A 24,285-nucleotide genomic window follows, 5' to 3' on the forward strand; every position below is an offset into this window, starting at 1 on the left:
TCTAATCTACTCCTGCCCATTTCTAAATACTCCTCAGAGGAGAACTGAGCCTTATGTTAGGCTGTGAGATCCATCCTTGGGATTGTTTATCTCTCCTCTTTCCTTGTCACCAGGGTTTATCTGTTTAACTTCTAAGGTACATTACTTCTCAGAGGGGGCATGCCCAGTCTCCCTTCTTTGTCCACTTCTGTGATTTACAGACCACTTGTTTTCTATTCACTTGACATCCTCAACTGAATGTGCCAGGCATGATACCAAAGATTAGGGCCATAGGACTAACTAAGGCAGCATCCCTGCCTTCATGTAGTTCTGAATCTAAAAGGGAGGACCTCAAGGAGAAAATAAAGGGACACCACGTGCACAGACTCAGAAGACAGTGGGGAATTGAAAGGCAAAGGAATGACCTAGGTGTTGGTAGGGACCAGGACATGGTGCCTTGAATGGCATACTAAAGTTTTTGAATTTGTTTTCTGTTGGTATTTGGAATATGTATGAGTTTTAGTGGGAAGTAGCTCAATTAGTTTTGGGTTTTAAAATGATTACCAATGTAGCAGAGTGGGATATGTACTAGAAAGATATGAGATCTTTTCATTTTTTAAGACCCTGTTCCTAAGGTTGCCTCCCTCTGATATCCTTTATGACATGCTCTTGCCCAATCATCCTGGGAAGAACCAATTGTTCCTTCTTGATATATACTCAATTATAGTAGCTATCACAGTGTACTTTTTATTTGTACATTTCTGTCTGTCTGAGTAGTCTCTGAGCTTCTAGAAAGCATACAATTTATATTATTCTTTTCTAAACAAAATTTTTAAAGGTTGTGACTGTAAATTAAATGGAAATTTAATACACATTTATGGAGAACCTATTATGTTCCAACATCAGCAACTGGAATATAGAAGGTGCTCCATAAATCTTATTGATTTGCATTTAATTGATGCTTACATTAACGACCTTCAAAAAAATCTTTCACAGTTTTGATGATCCACCCACATCAGATAATTGAGTTCGTCCCCCCTAGAAAGTTAATACTCAGTAATAAACATTTAACAGGTCATTATTTATTATCTTCTATATTTGACAAACATTTTATTGGACTTCCACCAAACTATAACATTAGAATGTCCTTTGTTTAGTGGAGAGAATCCAAGCTAAATTTGATTTAGAGTTGGCCTCTCTTAAAAGCACCAATTGATGTATAGACTTCCACGATAATAATTGTTTTTTCCAATGTAGGTGGAAAGAATAGCTAAAAGTTTCTTTTCTTTTTTTTTTAATTTGTGAAAAATCTTTTGAATATATTGGTAAGTGGTGGGAAGTTAGGGGAAGGTCAAGTTCCCAGAAACATTTAATCTACTAAAAGATCACTTGGCTTTGCATGATTTTAAGATTGCATCATAACCACTCAAAAGGCAGTGTGTCTAAATGGGTGGCCCATGTAGAGAACATACATTTTAATTGTTCCCATTTAATTTTGGACAAGCCATTTAGATCATGAATGTATCCCAGGATCTTCTATAAAATTGGCTCATTAGGGAAAACTGGTCACTTCTTAGGCAAAGTTTAGATATTAGAAAAGCCATCAAAGATAGTCTGCTTTTTAATAAGAGGACAGAAGGATTGAATAAAAGTTGGTGTGGGTCATGTGGGGTTGTGAACCTTTCCTAATAAATCTCTGGGGAATCTATAACCTAAGGGAGGAGAAATTGATTGAATAGTAATTTAGTAATTTAGAAATAGCTTCATTAACTACTTTTTTTTTCCCAGAAGAAGAAATATGATATGCTTGATTCACTTTTAAAAATAAAGACTGGGGAATATGAGATTTTCATAAGTATGTAGTACAAAATGTACGTATTTCAGTTCTACATTATGTTCAGTAAATCAGAAAGAGACAAACAAGGAAATGAAAAAAAACAGATCAAGGAAAACAAAATGAAATGTGGAGGGAATGCTGGAGTAATGGTTTAGGTTTACTGCGTTCAAGACCCACTCTCCTCTCTTATTTTTCTATTTCATCAGAGCCTTCTTCCTAGACTGAAGACCCAGTATGCTGGGCGACACACAACTCCATTCTTCACAGTCATTCCTCAAAGATTTCAGTCTCATGGAAGGGAATTTCATCCGATGGCTATCTCCTGCCTTTTGAGCAATGATAGCTTCTGAGGTGCTGTGCACAGCAGTGGTGACTTCTCTGTTTTGAGGGGGAGGGAGACTAAAGCATTGACATAGAATTTTCAGGACGGTGCACACTCAGTCTATGTTCAGTTGACTCACCAGTCAATTTTAGATGCTTGTTCTGGGTTGGACAGAATTTAGTCACATCACCTTTCTCCTTTTCTTTTTGAAAGTTAGTCCATTTCAACTATTAATCATTTGTTGAATGTGTCCTCTATGTTTAATATTATCTTTCACTTATTAATTCTGCAGAATATGTCTAGTGCTTGATGCTTTGTGTAGTAAAATATTTGCAATAATTCTATGACATAGTGTTACAGTTTTAAAGATCAAGAACCCAAGGCTCTAAGAATTAAGTAATTTTGTACAAGATCACCTACTAGTGAAGGACAGAGCTAGGATTCACCATAACACATTAAGTACACACACACACACACACACACACACACACACACACACAGAGGACTTGAGCGAATGATGGAAGTGGCTAAATAAAACCTTTGGGTATAGAGTAATTTGACCTACATGGTGAATTGGAAGGGTTTTAGATGTAGTCTGACTAATTCCTTCTCTGAGGATAACCTCAATAGCAGTTCATTTTTGGTTTCTCTGCCAACTACGACTCCCTGGTTACTTATTTCTAGCAGTTGGAATTAAGTGACCAATGTAAGATGACATAAGGGTTAAGAGTAGATAATAATGTTAGAATTTACAGTCTTAAAAGTGTTTTCCAGCTCTCTCCTCTATGTTTTGGGTGCCAGTATATGCCATTCTACTTCAAGAGAAGGCTCAGACTTTGGAGTGTGAGGGGAAATATGCCATTATGTGCCAGTAAATGCCAGATTACTTTAGTAAGTGGAATTCTCATTAAAAGCTAACCTGCTACTCAGATTTAGGATCTACTTCAGATTACCCTCAAATGCTTGTGGTGTTTTCAGTAATTATACTTTTTCAATTTAAGAGGTTGGTCTGCAATTGTTGGGAATTGGGGAAGAAAAGGATAACATGTGTTAGAAAAGAAGAGTTTCCTAAGTGGGACATTGTGGTCACAGGAAGTACCATTGTTCCAATGGAATACTTTCCTAGGAATCGAAGAGACCTTCGTTCTTTACTCTAATGAACCAAATTTTAGCAACCAAGTGTTGGGAAACAGTTTTGTGATGCCATTTTGAAGTTGACTTAAACATGCCAACGCTCATGTAGAGTCTATAACTCCTGTCCTCTGATGACAACCTTAACCTGCCTCATTATGCGTCATCATGAGGGTGGCATTAGCCACCTTGAGGGGTGCATGCCTAGACCTCCATAAATGGGAAGCATCTTTATAGGGAAAAGAAAACATGGGAAGGCTCTGGTCAGTGGGTATGTTAATATGCATAAATAAGAATGTCTGAAAATGTAAGAGTCACTTGAGAAATTGAACTCCACTGTAGTATCGATACTGAGGGTCATTTGTTAGAGGAACTCAAGGCAGAAATAGCTGAGGTTGTAGAAAATATGATTTATCATTTTTATATAACTATCATGCTCCGTGCCTGGAAATTGGTCAATATTGTACCATCTTTTACAGGAATGTAGAAAAAGACTGATCTCCCAAGTTATAAATCACTGAATTGTGCTTCAATTTCAGAAGAAGTAATAGAATAATTGGGAGAGGAGAGAGAAGCTTTTTAAGAAAGTACCCAAATCTCTGAGCTATGTGCAGGTGACCCTAGCCAGAATTCAACTTGCAGGGGTCGTCCCTACCAGTTTTCATTTTCTTCCATTTTGGGAAATCAGAATAAATTGGAGGAAAATATAGGAATCCCTAAATATATTTGCTAAGATTACATGAAAACTCTTCTAGAGCAAAGGGAAAAATGACAATTAAGGAAATGGAGTAAAGAGGTAAAAATATGATCTCAGCATTAAATCTAGTTAGCAGGCAAGAGGCAAAGGGCAGAAATTAATAACCAAGTTTCATACAGAAAGAAACTAACAGGATGTCCTTGCATTGAATAGTAGAAGCAGGAGGTGCAGTATGTTAATCACTTAAATGGAAGAGCAGAATAACTTTGCTGAAAAAAAACAGCATAAGAATTTTCTACTTAAATAATACTGGATCCCTGTCATGGTTTAGGTACAGTGGCAAGGTTTCAGGGAAGAGACAGACATGTCTTTGCCCACCTATCAAATTTTGTTGAAATTTACTGTCCAGTTCAAAATTGCCTTTGCTAGGCAAGCCAAAGGAGGCTGCAGAATCAGAGTCGTCCATTTCTCTGGCATTCACGGAAAGCCTAGTGTATCACAGTCAGACTGAGGAAGACACAAAGGGAGTGGATGGAATCTCAGCCTCTGCTTAGGAGCATGCCATTTAGTTGGGAGACAAAACTTAAATACTAGAACCAATCAAAGAAAATTGCAAAGAGATTATACAAGTAAGAGTATAATCGTATGGGACAAGTGACACAGATAAATGCAGAGGGGACATACAGGAAAGAGGACAGAGGAAAACACAAAAACAGGATGGGATTAGATAGGGACGGCATGTCGCCTAACAGCAGTGTAGCCTTCACGTTCCTTTCTGCAGCAGCGATGAGGAATAACACGGATAGGAAGTTCAGATACACGACATTGATCCTCTTCCTCCTTATCTGTAGAGTCTCTCTGCCTATCACATATGGAAATTAAATTGATCCAACAATTTGCTTTCTACAAAGTCAGTCATGTTGGTTTCTACCTAGTAATTTGGGCTTTTCTTGGTGTTTGCAAATCGATTGCTATTATGGGATGCAGACAATTCTGGGCCTGCATCCAGTAGTTTGAGAGATTATTGGAAGGGATATGTGTGTATGCACATGAAATCCTAGAAAAATGGACTCTCATTTCTGTGTATTTTAATCACTGAATAAAAACATTCTCAAGTTTTTAAAAGCGTGTTTAATTACACTCAGGTTGCATTTTTAGTGGATTTACCTGCTGTATTTCATATTGCTACTGACAGCCCCAACCTTCAAGTCACCTTTGTCACCAGGCCTTTTGTTTCAAAAAAACCTTGCTCTACCTCTTAAACCTTACAGATATATACCTTTTTTTTTTTTTTTTTTTTTGCTTTGACATAGAAATATGTATAGACATTCATCTATTTTGATAAATAAAATCTTGCTGCTGAAAGACTTAGGAAAGTATACTTTATTTAAACACTCAACCTCATTGTTCTACCTAAAAAAAAAAAAATACACAGATTTTTAAAGTCCTTTTGAGGATTGTGAAATTCTTTCAAAACAAATTAAAAATAAAACATTTTCTATGATTTCTTTACAGATTCTGGACAATCAGGAAGTCCAAGCCACAATGATCCTGCCAAGAATCCTCCAGGTAAATATGTGTTCCAGGACATTTGCAATCTGACATTGTTGGAGAACAAAGGTACTACTGTATAGATAAACACCCCATAATTGGTCAGCTGCCTACTTTGTCCTGGCAGGCAGGTATGATCAGGACAAGATGTGATTCTGCTTAGGCCCTTCACAGTGGCACATACTTCCATATTGGCGTCATCAGTATTTACGTAATCACGGTTTTAATTCTTGTTGGTATTTCTTTGAAAATGAATATGCATGTATTTTAGTTGTGTATCTTTCAGTTCCTAAAAGCCACTGCTGTGAGAAAAGCCAAAAAACCTTTTAATCCTTCTTCTAAAATGTATAAGAGAAAGCAAAATTTTCCATGCTCTTATTATAGGGGGCTGTGGTGATGGTTGGTTATGTTTTCAGTGATGGGATTTTCGCAAATGAGTTTTCATTCCATAAGGTTTTTATTCGATTTCCAGAATCATGAATAATGAAAGCAGGACTTTTCCTTAGTATAATGTATGCTAAGTAACCTCCTTATATTCAGAAATTGTTCTAGATCTGAAAACGGGCTTTTATAAACTGGCTGTCTTCATGGTTTTGTTGCTCTTAAATATGAACATATAGAATTTTGATATTGATTTAGGAGGAGTGTCTTTTCACATGAGATAAAACTAGTACAAAGAAGATTTTCTAATATTTCAGAATCATGAATATTTTAATTATATCTGTAACTTTAGTAAAAGAGAACTCTAAGAATAAACTAACAAAAACAACAAACACCAAAACAAACCAAAAAATCCAAACTAACCACACATTCCTCTTACCTCCCCAGATAATTATATTGGTATTTTCATGGAAAATAAACAAAAATAAAATTATAAAAAGTAAAAATAAAAGTTCCTTTAGGTGGTCTTAGTTTTAGGTCCTTAATTATTTGATTTTCCTTGTCATAATGCTTTGCTAAGGTTGAAATACCTGAAGAACCCCAAAACTACAAGAAAATATGTCAGACCAGTTTTATTTTCAATGATACTAGAAAAATACAGCAAGTAAATACTCAAAAGTGCAAAGTCAAAACAGAATATTTTTTCTTTCTGAGTCTTTACTGTATTTTTATCTTAGAAAATATTTTTTACAATTCCATATTAACTTATTCTGTATTGTACAAAATCATATTGTTTAAAAAGAATAGTATATACTTCAAAGGTAAAAAGTTTTAATTAAATACAGATTTTAAAATGTGTACTACATTTTACATTCATCAAAATCTTAATATTATTACAGATTGATAACAAACCACTTAAAAAACTAAAAATAATTTTAAAGGTAATATTCAGTTAATTATTTTATTTTTATGCCCAAGTCATTAGAATCAAAAAGAAAAAACTTTAGAATACAGTAAGTTTCGTCAGAAATTTTCTGAAGTTGAGAAAATTTCTTTAGTTTGTAATGCCTTTTAAATTTCTTCTCTTTAGTTGACTAGTATTTTCTCTGTGTAGCATGACAGCCAAAAGAGAATTGTATCCAAACATTTTTTTAAAGCTTCTTCACTCATTTTACAAAGAATGGGAAGGAAAAAAAACCATTCACTAGAAAAAGTTATTAAGTATTTTAAGTCAGACTAAATAAAGGATATGGTTTTTCCATTAGAATGACAGCTTGATTTGAAATTAATAAAGTTGTTATTGTTCGAAATGCATTTCTGAACATGCACAGAAAGAATTATACTTACTTGAAATGTTCTTGAGCTGAACAAATCTTGGAATAGTTATGTGATGTCAGAATTGGATTTTCAGTATTTGACGAAAAGCTTGGTCACATTTTTCTTTTGCTAGACTCAGTGTAGCGTCTCTTAATTTATCTGTTTGCATATAATAAGGCAAACAGAAACATTCAAATCTAATTTTTTCCTCTTAAATTTTTCTTGGAAATTGAGCCTTTTTGAGAACTATGTCCTAAAACTGGGATGTTGAATATTGTGTATAGATAAATTATACATCAATTACCAGTTTTTCAGAGTTAGAATATAGTAAAACATACATGATACCAAAACTAAATGTGATATGATTAGAATTTTCTTTGATGATTCAGAAGCAGTCCATCATTTCAACATGCTTTGTGTATATCATTATATTATCTAATTAACCATAGAGATTATTAAGGAATTCTATTTGATAAAAATTAAGAATTTGCTTTATAATACCTTGAAGTAAATCAGGCTATTAGGAACATAGATTAGTTTCTAATTTGAAATGTGAAAAATCAGAGCTTACTAAGGTTTTTGTAATACAGTCAATTGAAATAAATCATACTTACTATTAAAAGCTCCTTTCATAAGTATAAGCATGTTTGGTATTTTAGTGTCATTTATCATGAGGAGGCCCTTTCCTCTCTGTATTCTGGCCTTGGCTGAAATGTGAAATTTCCAAAGTTGAATTTTAATATCTGCAGAAGGCACAATCCATTTATGGGAAAATGTAAAGTCTACTACCATAAGCAATGAAACAATCAAATCCCTTTGCTGCGTATAACAAAGAGAAGTTGAAATTTTGGAAAAGATCACCTTGGTTGCCAAATACTTTCTTATCACTGGCAGTTTTCCACTGGGAGATGTGCGGCCCATGGCAATAGCTCCCATCTACTCCTAAGCTTACTTCCTAACAGGTTGGGAAGAGATGGCAAAAATTCTAGCCCTTTTAGTGATAAAGGCTCTCTGAAATCTATTCCCCAGTCTTGACATGAGGGTGGAATCCCATCCAGTCATCCCATCATCCTGTAAGTGTAGATGCACCTGTCTCCCCACAAACTGGACATGCCCTCTGGCTTGGCTTTTCTTCAGCATTGGACTTGACTGTCCCAACATGGAGACCCCTTCCTTGCTGAGTCCTCTGAACTTCTGAACTTCCAAACTGTAGTATGGTCATCTACAGGGAGGCCTTTAGTTTTTAACTTGTCTTTTTTGATTGGGGTTAGTACTCAGTGAGCAAACTAAACGGTGAAGAAAAGCAACACATTATGGGGAGGAGGGGTATTTGTTATTTGTTATTTTTAAAATCACTTCAGTAGTCTTTATTATTTTAAAATGCATTTAAATAGCCTTTATAGTATTTCCTTATTCTATTTGTGATTTAATATTTGTTTTTATTCTTGTTACATAGTGGGAATAGGCCCCATAATATTTTCAGGGCTAAGGTGCTTTAAATGTTCAGTGGTACCCAAGGACATGACATTGTTATTGTGGTCAAAATGCACAGGGTCCCTTTATTTTTTATGATGCACATTTCCCTTATTAATGATAGACTTGAAAGTTTTATATGTTTATGTGTACTTATTTTTGAATATCAGATTAATCCCTTGTAAGCAACAGAACTGTAAGAGTCCTTTCAACATTACAAAACACCTGTTGTGGACCAAATGAGGGTAAACCCTTAATTTATGGACTTAGATTTAGATCTTTTTTTTTTTAATAAGTAAAAACTCCACTGCCACTTTTAGGAAATGTGTGATTGGACCATTACCTTTTAAAATTAGCTTCGACTTACTGTAATATTTTATGTCTCTACATTCTTTGGGCAATGATCTTATAGATTTCCCAGTCTCAGTTATCTGCCTAATGCTGGAATAATTACTATCCAAGAAGAACAAGCCAACCTAGAAGTTAGGTTTTGCCTCTAAGTCAGTTCAAAGCTGTTGCTGCATTTTGGAGCTCGGGAAGCCTCTACTTCTGTGATGTGCTCTCGCACGGCAGGAAATATAACAAAGAAACATTAAATCATAGGACACTTTGTGCAGATTTTATCATTTAAATTTGCCAAATATTCTAAGTATCATTAACCAGAGCTTTCTTATTTGGAATGACATAGACTTATTCTACTTCTGATTTTTTTTTGCAAGTTTTGTAAGGTACTTGTGCTGTTTCGTGTGTTGACTTTTGCATGTGGTCTGGAAAAACCTCTGTGAACCATTAGGATCATGTGTTGGGTGTATATCAAAGAAGCCATCTTATATCCTCTCTGGAACAAAGATGGAACCAAATATAAACAGCTGAATCAATTAAACAAGGAGTATCTATTAACTATGGCAATGTGCTTGCCTTGAACTTAAGAAATCTTTTAAGTTACAAAAATTTTGAGGTTGACCTCTCCCAACCCTATTTAATAGATAATAAGAATAAAGCCAACAGAATGTAGCCATGAAACTATGAAAAACAATCAAATAATTATCAAGAAAATTAGTTCAGCATCTGCAGTTTTAGTTGTTATCTGTTGGGATCACTAGGGCCCGTATTTGCTTAATTTTTCACTTTTTTTTCAAAACTTAGAATTTGGAACAAACATAATCCTACTTTCTACTACTTAAAAAATAATAACACATTTTTCTTTCTTATTTGTGTATGAAGGCAGATATATTTGCATAGGCCCTGAAGGATCTCATAGAGCATGTTTTATCTTAGGAAATGGCATTCAGAGTCAAAGAAAAGAGAAAATTTATTTTGTATTTTAAATTCACAGCCTGTTTACTCCTCAGTTAATAAGTTTATACCCACTCCTCCCTATATCCTTATTTATTGTATATGCCAAAATCAAGATGTTTTCATGGGGAAAAATTCACTATTTCACGATACTTAGAAGTAATTTTAAACTTTGGCACTAAACAATATGCAACAGACTATAAACAGGCTTTCTATTCATAACAGTATAAATAGAAAGACATTAAAAGGATTGGTTAACTGTGGTAAGACCTGAAGTTGTAGGTAAAGCTTTTAAGTAATTTGAGAATGAGGTCTGTACAAGTCAGTGCTAAAATCAAAGCATTTTTTTTCCTCACAGATTTTGTTTCAGGAACATTTTTCTTCTTTATCCTCTGAGTTGTTTGAAGACATCACATTCAGTCAAGTTTTTCAGTGTTCTAATTTACAACAGAATTCAGAGTAAAGGAGAGGATAAGGAAAGTGTTTTCTTCACAGATTACTCTTAAAAAGCCAGAAGGGTACATAGCCCTCAGCTACTTATTTCTACAGGCCACATTATGGGTACTTGTGAATAAACCACTCCTCAAAGGTTAATTTACATAGCAGCTGGCACCATGCCCAGCCTCTACAATGGTTCCAGCCTCATTACTTGTAATATTTAATTTTGAAAGAAAAGATAATTTAGTAATATCTTATAAGGTTATGAAAGGAGGTTTCTGCATATCTCCCCAGTCACCCAGCCTATTAGGCAACGGATCTTAACTGTGTGTCCATTAGTAACTGAGTTCAGAATTAAATATTACATTCCAGGAGACAGGGTGTGGGTCACCTTATGTTGAGTCAGCTTAAAATAAGGAGTAGAGACAGTCGTTTGCTCTTGGGGAGCTGGAAATATAAACCATCCCACACAAAGAACAATAAACAATCTAGAAAGAGCTGTGTATAGATGGATTTTTTAGCTAACAGATACTTAATAAGCATCTATTGTGTGCATGGTATTAGACTAGATGCTGCAGAAGACAAAAACATGAAATATACATGAAACTTTCTCTCTCCAAACTTTTCTGTTCATAAATTTATACAGTATGTTTTACACACACACACACACACACACGGTATGGCAAAAGTACGCTTCCAGTTGTTTGTGTGGAGAACAATACAATATTTAATAATAATACAAGAATAAACCGTGTTTTGTGTACTCATAGTTGTAAACCTACTTTTGCCCCACGCTGTGTGTGTGTGTGTGTGTGTGTGTATTATGTTTAAATATTATTCAGTGCTATAAATAAAGTGTCAGTGGAAGTTCAAAGTTGTGAAATATTCTTTCCAGTCATTGTAGGGATCATGGTGGAGTGGAAGGAACATGGACTTTGGAATTAAATTTCTCCCTGAATCAAGGCTCCATGTTTTACAATGATCATGAGGGCCATGCAGTGCATGAGCAAATCAGATTTTTTTGGAATTTAACACAATCAGTTATCTAGGCGAGTTGTAAGTATCAGATGGGAGAGCATACCTGGCAAGTAGCAGGGACTTGATGAAGGTAAGGACTTCTATCCTACTTTCTCTTCCAGCTGGATTGATGAAGAAGACTTCCTGTAGGAAGTATCGTTTGGTGTGCAACCCAATAGAAATGGTTAGATTTTTACCCTGCAATCCTCTAAAGACTTAAAATGGCATAGGCAATGTTACAAGTCAAGATAAAATGTATTAGATTAGGTTGGAGATGATATAAAAGAACCAAAAGAAACAGATGTTCTCGTCTCCTGGTGAAATAGAATTGTAATTTTTAGATCCTCAATTTTGTTCTAAGCCTTTTGATTTCCAAGGAAATGTAGAATGAAATTTTGTTTCAGTTTTTAATAGCGATATGAGAAATAGTACAAATGTGTCATTACAGATTGCTTTTCCCAGGCAAGACTTTATCTCTTAGTCCCTTGTATTAATTAACATTGTATAAATATTTTTCCCATTTGCCTGTCCATTACTGCTTTTTGAAGCCCCCAATATTTTGGTCTCCATTGAAATTTCTTTCTGTCCCTTACTCTTTCTCACCCTCTCTACATATCTTTCTTATTCAACTTATTTCGTCCTAGCAATTTATTTCTTACCTTAAAAAAAAAATGCCTCTTTGTCCCTTATTCAGATAACCCCCTTTAACCGAGTATCCTGTCTTTCTCTTTTTTTCATGACATAACACGAAAGACTCTAGAATCCCTTCTTGACTTCTCCTGCAACTGGGCTTCTGTCCTCACTGAAATTATTTTCATTAAATTTATGGCTTTTTACCATCGGAGTCCAGTCGTCCCTTTCCATTCTATTCCTGCTTACATATTGCTGAGAATTAATTTGATTTAGTGGACCATGATTTACTGAAAATGTTTTCCTTACTTTAAAAAAGATTATTTTATTTAGTAAGAACACTTACCTTGAAATCTACCCTTAACTTTTAAAGTATATAATATGTTATTGTTGACTGTAGTTACAGTGTTTTACAGCAGATCTGTAGAGCTTATTCATCTCGTACAACTGAAATAGTGTGCAAGCATTCCAGTTTCTCCACATCTCCTACACTTTTCTTTTGTTTTTTGATCATCGTTATCCTGACAGGAATGAGATGATATGTCACTGTGATTCTGATTTGCATTTCCTGATGATTAGTCACGTTGAGCCTTTGAAAATATACCTGTTGGCCATTTATATATTTTTGGGGAAAAGTCTTAAGTCCTTTGTCCATTTAAAATTAGGTTGTTACTTATTTATTTTTACTTTTATCATTTGCTGTTAAGTTGTAGGAGTTTCTTATGTACTTTGGAGATTAACCCCTATTCGATATATAGTTTGCAACCATTTTCGCTCATTCCGTAGGTTGCCTGCTGTTTATTTCCTTTGCCGCGCAGGTGCTTTCTAACTTGACCTAGTCACAGCTGCTTATTTTTGCTTTTGTTGCCTGTGCTTGTGAAAACAAGGCCTTTTTCTGATAATCCAGGAATGTTTGTGTTTTCTTTCACTTTGTGACTTTTAGATACAATCACATTTTAAAAATTAAATTTATTGGGGTGGCATTAATTAATAAAATCATATAGGTTTCAGGTGTAAATTTCTATGACACATAATCTCTACATAGCACTGTGTGCTCACTGCCCAAAGTCAAGTCATCTTCCATCACCATATGTTTGTCCCCCTTTACCCTCTACTGCCCCCACTTTTTCCCTCTGGTAACTACCGTACTGTAGTCTGTGTCTGTGAGTTTCATACCTCACATATGAGTGAAATCACATGGTTTTTAGTTTTTTCTGACTGACTTATTTTGCTTAGCATTATATTCTTAAACCAGCCCTGGCTGGTTTGGCTCAGTGGATTGAACGTCGGCCTGCGAGCTAAGTGTTGCTGGTTCGATCTTCCAGTCAGGGCACATCAGAGAAGGAAAACTCTGACTCCAAAAAACCTCCGCTGCCTTGCGGCATACCTCTTCAGGGGAAAGGCTAAGGGAGTAAACCCCAACAGAAAATCCGGAGCCGGAGTCCCTAAGGCGGTTTGACGTTGTAGCCAACACCGGCAACTCCTGCGGCACACCTGAAGCCAAGCTGTATCGACTCCGTCTTTCCCTTGGGCCCTTCAGCTGCGAAGAGAGGGGGGGGGTCTGCTGCATGGGCAACAGCAGACCCTCCATATCACCCTGCCCAGGCTCTGTAGCTTCAGCTTCACTGGAGAGGACATTCCAGCGTCATCGCAAGATGTCGATTCAACACGGGAGGAGACAGATACCGTGTCACTCCCGAGTCGGACTGCACAGCCATTCTCGGCGGTGCAGATAGACTCTTAGGAAGCTACACCATCGTCTCTCGAGACGGACGGCTGCCGACGATATTCTTAAGGTCCATCCATGTTGTCACAAATGGCAGTATTTCATCTTTTTTTATGACTGAATAGTATTCCATAGTATATATTATCCCCCAACTTCCTTATCTGATCCTCTGTAGAAGGTCACTTCGGCTGTCTCCATGTCTTAGCCACTGTGAATAATGCTGCAATGAACATAGAGGTGCATATATATTTGTAAATAAGTGTTCTCAAGTTTTTCAGGTAGACACCCAGAAAAGGTATTGCTGGGTCATATGGTAACTCTATTCTTTTTTTTTTTTTTTTTTGAGGGGCCACCAAACTGTTTTCCATAGTGGCTGTACCAGCTTACATTCTCACTAGTAGTGCACGAGGGTTCCTTTTTCTCCGCAGCCTCTCCAACACGTTATCACTTGTCCTGCTGTAATAGCCATTCTAACAGGTGTGAGGTTGTATCTCATTATAGTTCTGATTTACATTTCTTTAATAGTGAGGTTGAGCATCTTTTTATGTATTTGTTGGCTGTTTTGTATGTCTTCTTGGGAGAAGTGTCTGTTCAAGTCCTCTGCCCATTTTTAAATTGGATTGTTTGCTTGGTGTTGAGTTGTGTGTGTTCTTTATATATTTTGTATATTAACCCCTTGTCAGAGCTGTTTTCTGCAAATATCTTATCCCATTTGATTGGTGGCCTTTTAATTTTGTTGTCAGTTTATTTTGCTGTACAGAAGCTTTTTAGTTTGATTTAGCCCCATTCTTTTATTTTTGCCTTTACTTTCCTTGCTGTTGGGACGAAATTCATAAAATGTTCTCTATGACCAAGATCTGTAAGTTTAAACCTTGAATAGCCAAAGTAATCATGAGAAAATAGAACAAAGCTGGAAGTATCACATACTTGACTTCAAAATATACTACAGAGCTATGATGATCAAAACAACATGGTATATTAGCAGAAGAACAGACACACAAATCAATGGGACAGATTTAAGGGCCCAGAAATAAAGCTACATGCATATGGGCAAAAAATTTTTGACAAAGGAGCTGAAAACACACAATGGAGAAAAGAAAGCCTCTTCAGTAAATGGTGCTGGGAAAATTGGAAAGCTACATGCAAAAGAATGAAACTAGATTACAGTTTATCCCCATGTACAAAAATTCAAAATCGATCAAAGACCTAAATATAAGATCTAAAATAATGATTTAGAATCACTTTTTAAAAATTATTTATTTGTTTGTTTATTTATTTATTTATCTTTAGAGAGAGGGAGAGAAACATCACTGTGTGGTTGCCTCTCACTTGCGGCCCAAACTGGGGACCTGACATGCAACCTAGTCATGTGCCCTGACTGGGAATCGAACCAGCGACACTTGGCTCACAGGCTGATGCTCAATCCACTGAGCCACAGCAACCAGGGCTAGGATAACTTTTTGTTATTCCTAGATATGTACCTTTGGAACAGGTCTCTCTTGTAGGGTTTCAGACCTATGTGCTCAATGACTTTTGGGGCATGTCTTCCTCTTTGTCCCATGGTGATTCATTAACATTTCTGAAGTTCAATTTATTTATTTTTCTACCAGATTTGAGTTTTCTCCATGTGAGATATCTTGGGGCTACCAAAATCTACCCAAGCACACTTGATTAGAGTAGCTCCTGAGTTCCCTCTTTCTCATCCTCCCACATATTCATTCATGTTCGCTTTTTAAGTCTCTTTAATCTACTCCCACCTCTCATTTACTATTATCCTTATTTGAGTTCTATAAACTATTTCTTGCCTGAAATTGTGCAAAAACCTTAAAATTATCTCCGTTATTTCCTCAGTCTTTCTCAGATGCTATAAATGAGTACATTTCATAAACCACAAATCTGACTTCCTTAAAGGTTCTTGATGGGTACTCTTTATATATGCATGTTCTATGTCGTGGTTTGAAGTGCTATTCAGATACCAAGTATACCAAGTTCCCTTCTTTTTCTTTTCTTCCAAGTGATATGTTCTGTTCTTTGCCAGGACTGCCAAGTCCACCCCGCAAACTTTGTTCATCCTTTCCGTCCAAATGATTTCCGTGCACCTTATCAGATTACCCTAGGCAGGGTTGGACAATTCTGTCTTTATTATGATTGGTGTTTTGTATCGTAAACCTTGTTTTTAAAAATGAGTAATTTACTACTATAATCCAATAATTTTTTTTTTTTTGCTTGACGTACTCTCAGAAACATTATTCAAGAAAACAGGATGTCAGTACTTAGACATTGCTAGCCCAACTTCTCCACTTTAGTTATGAAAACAGGGCAAAGAGGTTAAGTGATTTGCCCAAGGTCTCAATTACTTATTGGCAAATGTAGGTTAAAACTCATTTTTTTGCATGGGTCAAAACCTGAGATTAGTAACAATCCCACCACATTATTATTACTTTTCTCCTTTTCCCTGTCCTCTAAAAACAACACAGCTTATTGTGGTGTCCTGCCTGTGATAAAAAGAGAAAAGTTTGGTCTAAGGGCTTATGAATATGCACTGCCATGAAAGAGAAGGAAATGAGAAGTTTTTCTGTTGAGGTTATTTAGCAGAAACAAGCCGGGATCTCCTGGCACTCACAGTGGGTGCCACAGTGAGCCCCTGGGGGCAGTTGTGACAGCTGTGGCTTCTGGGACAAGGGGCAGTGGGTAGAGGGTGATCAGGTGATGGAGGCAAATACTGAGTGGCCCTTGCCAGCCGGGACGAGCTTGGGGAGGGATGTTAGCTGAGAGATTTAAGAGTCTGTGGGAGAGGCAGGGCACCGGGGAAGGAGAGGGCTTCCTCTGCGCCAAGGTGCTGCGGTTGCTAGAGCTCCGTAGCCCCCTCCCTGTTCTCTGCTCCAGCTTTTCTCCAGGTGCATGTGCCTTGCATTCATATAGGCTAGGGAACCCACTGGTTACACAGTCACAAGTGTAATTTAAACACAGTAATACTCTCCTTTCACAAAGCTACAAGAGAAAGGACTAGTTCTTGGGCTATGTTTAGTTATTTAAACTTTCTCCTCCCTACCTTTATAGCCGTATTGCAGGATCTGTGGAATCTGAAATGATGTCATAAGGTAAGATAGAGTCCAAGTGAAATTTTAATATATTAATGTAGGCATTTAATTTATATGCCTAGTTCCAGAAAACTTTCAAGGGCCCTTGTACTAAAATAGGTTGCAATTTGTTACATTATTAAAAATGCTGCTCTAACATATTTTTCTTTCTTTGTGGAACGGCCACATTCTTCACAGGGAAGGTTAGAGGCCCCAGGTGGAAAGAGGTCTCAGCCTGTAGCTCTGCACAGTTTTGTCATTGCTCTTTCACTCAAGTACCTCAAGTTCTTTTCACAGTGACCGCCTGCATCTGAAGTTTCCTCTCAATTTAAATTCTTTTCCCTCTCCATATTTACAAGGTCTGCTTTTGCAGCATCTGGCTACAGTTTAATAATGCAAACCATTTTCCTCTTCACAGCTGGAAAGCTGGGAATGTTCCTATCACAGATAAGAGCGGACTTGCTCCAGGCCAGTTAAATCACTGAACTTTGCAGAAGCTAAGCTTATTGGATGTATTGTCTTATAAAACTGCACCCAGGGGACCCTCAACTGCATATTAGAGCATCATGCTGGGAAAAGAGGGGTCGATTCTATACTAATATTTTGCCAGTGCAATAAAATACAAAAATATGTCTACCTACCTACCTACCTGAGTTTTACTGTTTCTATCTCACAGGATTATAGAATGTGATTTAAAATTATTAGGCAAATCTACTAAAATCCCATTTCTTCTTTCTTTTTCTATAATTATAAAAGAGTATTAAGATATCAATTAATTTAAAGTAAGTACCTTTGTGGGGTAATTTGACTCTTACTGGCTTTTGTATAATAATGCCATTGATGGAAGAAGAATTTAAGAAAAAATCAGGTTTTGATTTTTAAAACTTATTACAAATCCTTTTTGGGTCTTTTGACTCTAGGGACCTTGTACTCTTTTATTTTATTTTATTTTATATAATACAACTAGGGGCAGACTCTTGTTTTCCCTGAAATATTTCTAATTCTTTATGCCAATAAAGATACCTCTGCATACCTTGAACACATCCATATCCCCGTGGCATTCAGGGGGAAGAAAACAAGAAAACCACTTAACTTTCAGATTTGAGTTTATAGTCATTAAAATCATCATGTGTACTTGTTAATGACATGAAACAAACAGTGACAGGATGTATTTTTTCATGTATTATATAGTTTCATTTATATGACATGTCTGGAACAGGCAAAACCATAAACACAGAAAATAGATTAGTGGTTGCCAGAGGCTGGGAGGTGGAGCAAATGGGTACATGACTGTTAATGGCAGAGAGTTTCTTTTTATGGTGATGAAAATATTTGGGAATTAGATATTTGTGATGTTCTACAACATTCTGAATATACTAAAAACTTCTGAATTGTACATTTAAAAGGTATTTAAGTTATACTTCAATAAAGCTGTAGGTTCGTTTTCGTTTTTTTTTTGTTTTGTTTTTTCCATTGCCTATGAGCCATCTGGAGAAAGAGGTCTGGAACTCCAGGCTAGGACAGAGATTCGCAAGTTCTTAACCTGGAGGTGAGAGACCTCTGGGGATCTAGGAAGAGGCTACAGGTAACCCCTGGTACAAAGAAGTCACATGAGCAGCGGTGTGAGTGCATATGTGCAATTCTCTGAGCGCTCTTGTGTCTTGGTGAGCTGCAGGCCACATGATGTAAGATTATGGCTCCATTGTTCATTTTGTGACACTTGTTTAATGAAGTGGAATTTTAGTTTCAAAGTTTGATATTTTGGATTGCAGTCATTTTCTGAGTGGAGCTATGTTCTAAGCAAAACAATAAGTAAGCAAGGATTATAAAATTACCATATTCATTAGAATATAGGGCACTCTGCCATTTTATATTAATATTTTATAGTTGAGATCCAGAATAACCCACTTATATTACCTTATGTGGTGTTGACAGGTGAAGAAGGAGTATGTATGAATTTTGAGAGAGCATGTAGAAAAATGAGCAGATGGATAAGGGAAGGCCCCTGATGGGGTTACTCTTAAATGAGGAAGGAAAAATAGTTTAAAAAGGAGATAGTTGGCACTGAAAAGGAGAAGGGATTAAGAAATGCAATTGGTAGTTACAAAATAGCCATGGGGATGTGGAGTAGAGCATAAGGAATATAGTCAATAATATTCTAATAACTATGTGTGGGGCCAGGTGGGTACTAGACTTATTGGTGTGACCACTTTGTAAGGTATAGAAATGTCTAACCACTATGCTGTACACCTGAAACTAATATAAAATAATATTGATCGTCAACTGAAATCTAAGTTGAAAAAAATTAAAGCAGTTTTATCCTTTGGAAAAAAAGAAAATAGTTGGCACTGAATCTTAATGCATTACTATTTTTTTTATAAAAAATATTTGCATTCTGTTCCTTTAGAACACCTAGATTTTAAAATAAGTTTTGTAGTCTCGGTAGCTGGCATTTTTGCCTTGAGTCATAAGCCCTGTAATATATTCATTATAACTCATGGTGATCTCCATAATGTGCAAATATAATTATTTTATTCCCATCCTTACATGTTTTCAGAGGTTCCCACTCTAGGCTGTCTAATCCTTAGCACGGCATCTAACATGGCCCTTCATGCTGTGGCTTCTGCTGGACCTGGCACTCAGCATTAGCCTTAGCCACGTCCTCCTGGTCTTGTCCATGTTGTCTCTTTGCCTAGAATGCCTGTACTTACTTGATGTCTCATCAGTGAAGCTTCTCCTGACTCTCTCTTCAATACAGTCACAGAATAATAGCATTTACTGCTTTTTGATCACTATTTACTTGTCTGTTTCCCTTAGTGAATTCTGAACTACTTCAGGTGAGAATTGTGTTCTTCCATTTGTAAAACTAACATCTGAGGCAGTGCCTAGCCAGAGACAATGTTCAAGATTTTATAAAATGGAACCTTAGACAAGTAACAGGCTAAATAAATTGTAACCTGTACTATAGTAATGAGACCGCCCCTATCTCAGAACCTGACCTAACCCAGGAAAAGCAGGTATTTTATAGCAATAGTTAAAGTGGGCCTCTTCTTCCCTAAGGTACACTATACCTCAGACACAACTATTTGGAGATGTCTTAAACTTTAAGCCTTGTGCTTGGTCTGATTAATTTTGTAGGAACGTCTCAGACCTAGAATTGTGCTCCAATGTAACTACTGATTTAATATACCACTCTTGGATGGATCAAGTTTTTCTTCTCCCAAAATGATGAATTGTAGGGAAGGCCTATTTTACTATTTTTGTGCTTTGGTTCAGTGTGTTTACTATAATGTTCCTGGAGTTTACATGATCATAAATGAAGAGACAGGTAAGGTAGCTTGCCAGAAGTTGCAAAACAGATGTGACTGCTAGTGGTTAATATCTTTAACATTTTTTCCTGATTATAGGATTTTTCTGATTCATTTGTGATCCCTTTTGTGACTTGGAAATATTGTCATTTTCTAAAAGTTTGGAGACCGCTAGTTAAAGATCAAGGAGTTTTTTTGTTTGTTTTTTACTTTATTGGGGTATAATTTACATAAAATAAATTGTCTCTCTGTGGTATTTATATACACAGAAGGGAAGAAAAGGGAAGGGGATACATATATAAAATAAGATGAGTTTTGTTATATATCTGTACCCATGAAATCATCACCACAATCAAGATGATGAGCATTTCTGACTGCTTTGGAATCTATCCTTTTCTTTACTTTCATCCTCAGATGACCTCTGACCTGTTTTCTGTCACTGTATGTTAGTTTACATTTCTAGAATTCTGTATAAGTGGTATCATATAGTATGCATTCTTTTTTTTTTTTTTTTTTTTTTTTTTTGTCTGGCTGCTTTAATTCAGCATAATGGCTTTGAGTTTTATCCATGTGGTTGCATGTATTAATAGTTTACTCCTTTAGTATTCCATTATATGAATATACTGCACATGGTGTAAGGTAGGGGTAGATGTCCTATTTTTTTATTATGGATATCCAGTTAATCCAGTACCATTTGTTTAAAAGACTTTTTTTTTCATTGAGTTGCCTACCTACTTTTATTAAGTATCAATAAGTATATATTTATGTCTATTTCTGGTCAGTCTCATTCTATGTATGTCCATCTTTTGCCAAAACCAAAGTGTCTTTGATTTCTGTAACTTTATAAATCTTTATAATAAGTTTTGAAAAATTATTTTTCAGTCATTTGTATTTTCATAGAAATAAGAACTGGTTATCAAATTTTATTACACACACATACACACACATAAAAGCCTGCTAGAATTTTGATTGAGAACAATATAGTAAAATAATTTTCATTAGATATCTAATATAAAGTTCACATTTCTGACTTAATTTCTGATTCACATTCTCCCAGCCATTCACTAAAATTTCCATAAGGGTATGTGAAACCTTAGAAATATTTTCTAAGCACACTAAAACTGAGACTGAAGGATAACCACGTGGTAGAATCTTGGAGGTTTATCCCATAACTATATGACCAGTGTAGTTAGATTGAATTGTAAAAGTGGTGACTTTCCTATCTTTTATCACATAAATAAATAGCAGTGTTGGTTCCCTGAGAAATTATAGACATTTAAGTTCTATTGTATCTCACTAACATTCTCTAGGTTTAGAGATTTTTAAAAATTCCAAGAGCTTTAAACCCTGAGAACAACAGGGTTAGGACATGGAGGAAGGAGAGGAAGTAAGGAGGAAGAGTATGGGAAGACATCTCACCACCTTTTTATTTCCTAATGACTGGATACTTTCTGGACAGTAACAGTTATATGGGTCCCAAATTCCAGATCACATTTTTAAAAATTGTTGCAAAATACACATAACATAAAAATTGTTATTTTAATCAGTTTTAAGTATATAGTTTAGCAGCATTGTTTATTCACATTATTGTGCAGCCAATCTCCTTAGCTTTTCTTCTTGTAAAATTGAAACTCTTTACCCATTAAATAACAACTCCCCACTCCCCACTCCCCCTGTCCCTGGCAGCCATTACTCTGCTTTGTTCTATAAGTTTGAATACTCTTAGATACTTAATCTAAATAGAGTCACATAGTATTTGTCTTTTTGTGACTGGTTTAGTTACAAATTACATTTTTTAAGAACTGAAAAGCAAAGACAGTTGGAGGAAGTTGGTTAACTAGGAATGGCAGAATTGTTTCCCCCATTTAGAAAACCTTGTTGTTGGGTTTTGCTAAAGATTTTTTATTGTTTTCTTTTACATATATATATTTTGCTTAGATTTGTTATTAGGGAAGCCTGCTTCTCTTCTTGATGTCAAGTACATTTCAGCATCAATTGATATGGTCATGTTCGTGTGTGTGTGTGTGTGTGTGTATTCCTTTATCATACTAATAGATTTTCTGTTAGTGACCTGCACTTCATGGAATAAACCCTAAGGATAATAGCGGTTTGGTCTTTTGATAACATTGCTGTATTCAATTGAAGTATATGAATTGGATCTATTCAATCTTATTTAGGATTCTTTAAATTACATTTGTATATGCCCTTGATCTTTGTTTTTTTGTTCAGTTGCTTTGTTTTGATTAAGGAGGTTGCATGTTTAGTTATTTAATTTTTGCTGACCTAATAAAGGCTCAGGAGAGTGTCTTCTTAAGGAAACTGTCATCATTTTCTAAGGCCTGGAAGATTGTAAATAGCATTGGAATTTAAAGACTTGGCAAAAGATAGATAAAATCCAGCTGTAAACCCATTTATATCTGGTGCCTTCTTAAAGGGTGTTTTAAAATCACTTTTAAAATCTATTATAGGGTTTTTAAATTGTAAAGTGCATATAGATCCCCTGTGGATCTCTTAAGCTGAAGATTCTGATTCCCCGAGTGTGAGGTGGAACCTGATTTTCTACATGTCTTAACAAACGTCCAGGTGATCCCAGTGCTATTGGTTCTGGGACCATATTTTGAACAGGAAGATGCTAGCGCAGTGGTTCCCAAACTTTGCTGCACATTTGAATCCCCTGGAGAACTTTTAGAACATCCTCATCTCTAGGTAACATCTACACCAATTAAATGAGAATAGCTGGGTGAGGAAGCCGGCATAGGTTGTTGTCCAGAACCCCAGGTGGTCCCAGAGACCAGCAAATATTGGAAACCACTGCACTGGACTGTTCATATTTCCACTTTTCTCAATTTTGTTTTAGTAAGTAACTACCCAATTACGTTTTTAAAGTTATGGTCAGTAAGGTTAATGTGTTATTTTCTTATAATTATTTTAAAGCATTTGGTTCATCATTTTTCTGTTTTGCCAATCTTTTCAGGGAATTGTCTTTCTTTTTATCTATTGTTTTAAATGCTCTTCTTTTTTTCAGTTTTACTAATTTTAGCTTTTATATTTAATTCCTTTTTAAACATTTTTTGGGGGGTTGTTTTTCCATTCTTTGATAAATAAATTTCTCTTTATTTTTTTTTCTTTTCATTGCTTTCTAGATAGTTTATAATTTTTCTTTAGATTTTCTGTTTGATTCATGGCCTATTTTCTTAATTTTCAGGTAGTTCAGAAAAATTTGGTCACTTTTTATTTTTTAGTTCTTGTTTTATTTTTCCAAAATGAGACCATGTACCCTGAAAGTCTCTACTTTGAAGAACTGTTTGAAGTTTACTCTTTAGTCAAAGACATGGTCAGTTTTTATAAAATTTCTGTAGACATAATGACAAAGTATAGTTTGTATTTTAATTATATAAATTTAGTCTTTGTTTGATAGTCATGTTCAGTTGTAAAAGAGATATGTATGAAAGTCTCTATGTATTTGTATTTTTTCAAGTTTCTTGTATAGGTTTTGTTTTATGCATTTTCCCACAGTATTGTTTGTTGCATGTAGGATTGGTGATTTCTTTTCTTCATCAAATGTGCCTTTATCCTTTCATAATGTCATTTCTCCTATTTATTGTAATTCATCTTCAATTCCAATCTTAACCTTTGCTAGTTGACATTGTTTTCTTTTTGTTTGAATTTGCCTGATTTCTCTTTTCTACCACTTTGTTTTCTACATTTTATTCTTGTTAGTTTTTGTCTTGTGTTCCTTGACAATAGTTACATTTTATTTGAGTTGATCTAATGTTCTTTTTATGGGATTATTCAGTCCACTTATATCTATTGTAATGATTGATGTACTTGATTTTATTCTTTCTATCTTCCTTTATAATAATTATTTATTTTTATATCTAATGCCCTTAGTTTTGCTGTCTTGATTAGGTTTCTGTTCATTGTGTTTTGTTTTCTTCATTAATTTGGAAGTTCTACCTTCCCTTTCCCTCTTTTGAAATGTCTGTCTTTATTCTTATTTGAAAACAATATACAGTTTTCATATTGGCTTATAGGTATTATGATCATCATCTGTATTTTAGAGAAGATGTGAGATGCAGAAAAATTGCCTAACTTGCATTAG

General features: G+C 35.5%; 1 protein-coding gene across 4 annotated transcripts in view; it reads left to right on the forward strand.

Annotated features, from left to right (window-relative positions):
- The window catches only part of NFIB (nuclear factor I B), a 237,431-nt gene that overhangs the window by 130,499 nt on the left and 82,647 nt on the right, over nt 1–24,285 (forward strand). For all 4 annotated transcript variants that reach the window (XM_090274095.1, XM_090274097.1, XM_090274094.1 and 1 more), the window contains exon 3: nt 5,482–5,535. In XM_090274095.1, the coding sequence (XP_090130221.1) occupies nt 5,482–5,535 (54 nt within the window). The remainder of the gene's footprint in view (nt 1–5,481; nt 5,536–24,285) is intronic.

Source organism: Furipterus horrens, unplaced genomic scaffold, assembly GCF_987537825.1.
Source record: "Furipterus horrens unplaced genomic scaffold, mFurHor1.1.pri manual_scaffold_4, whole genome shotgun sequence".
NCBI classification, from domain to species: Eukaryota; Metazoa; Chordata; class Mammalia; order Chiroptera; family Furipteridae; genus Furipterus; species Furipterus horrens.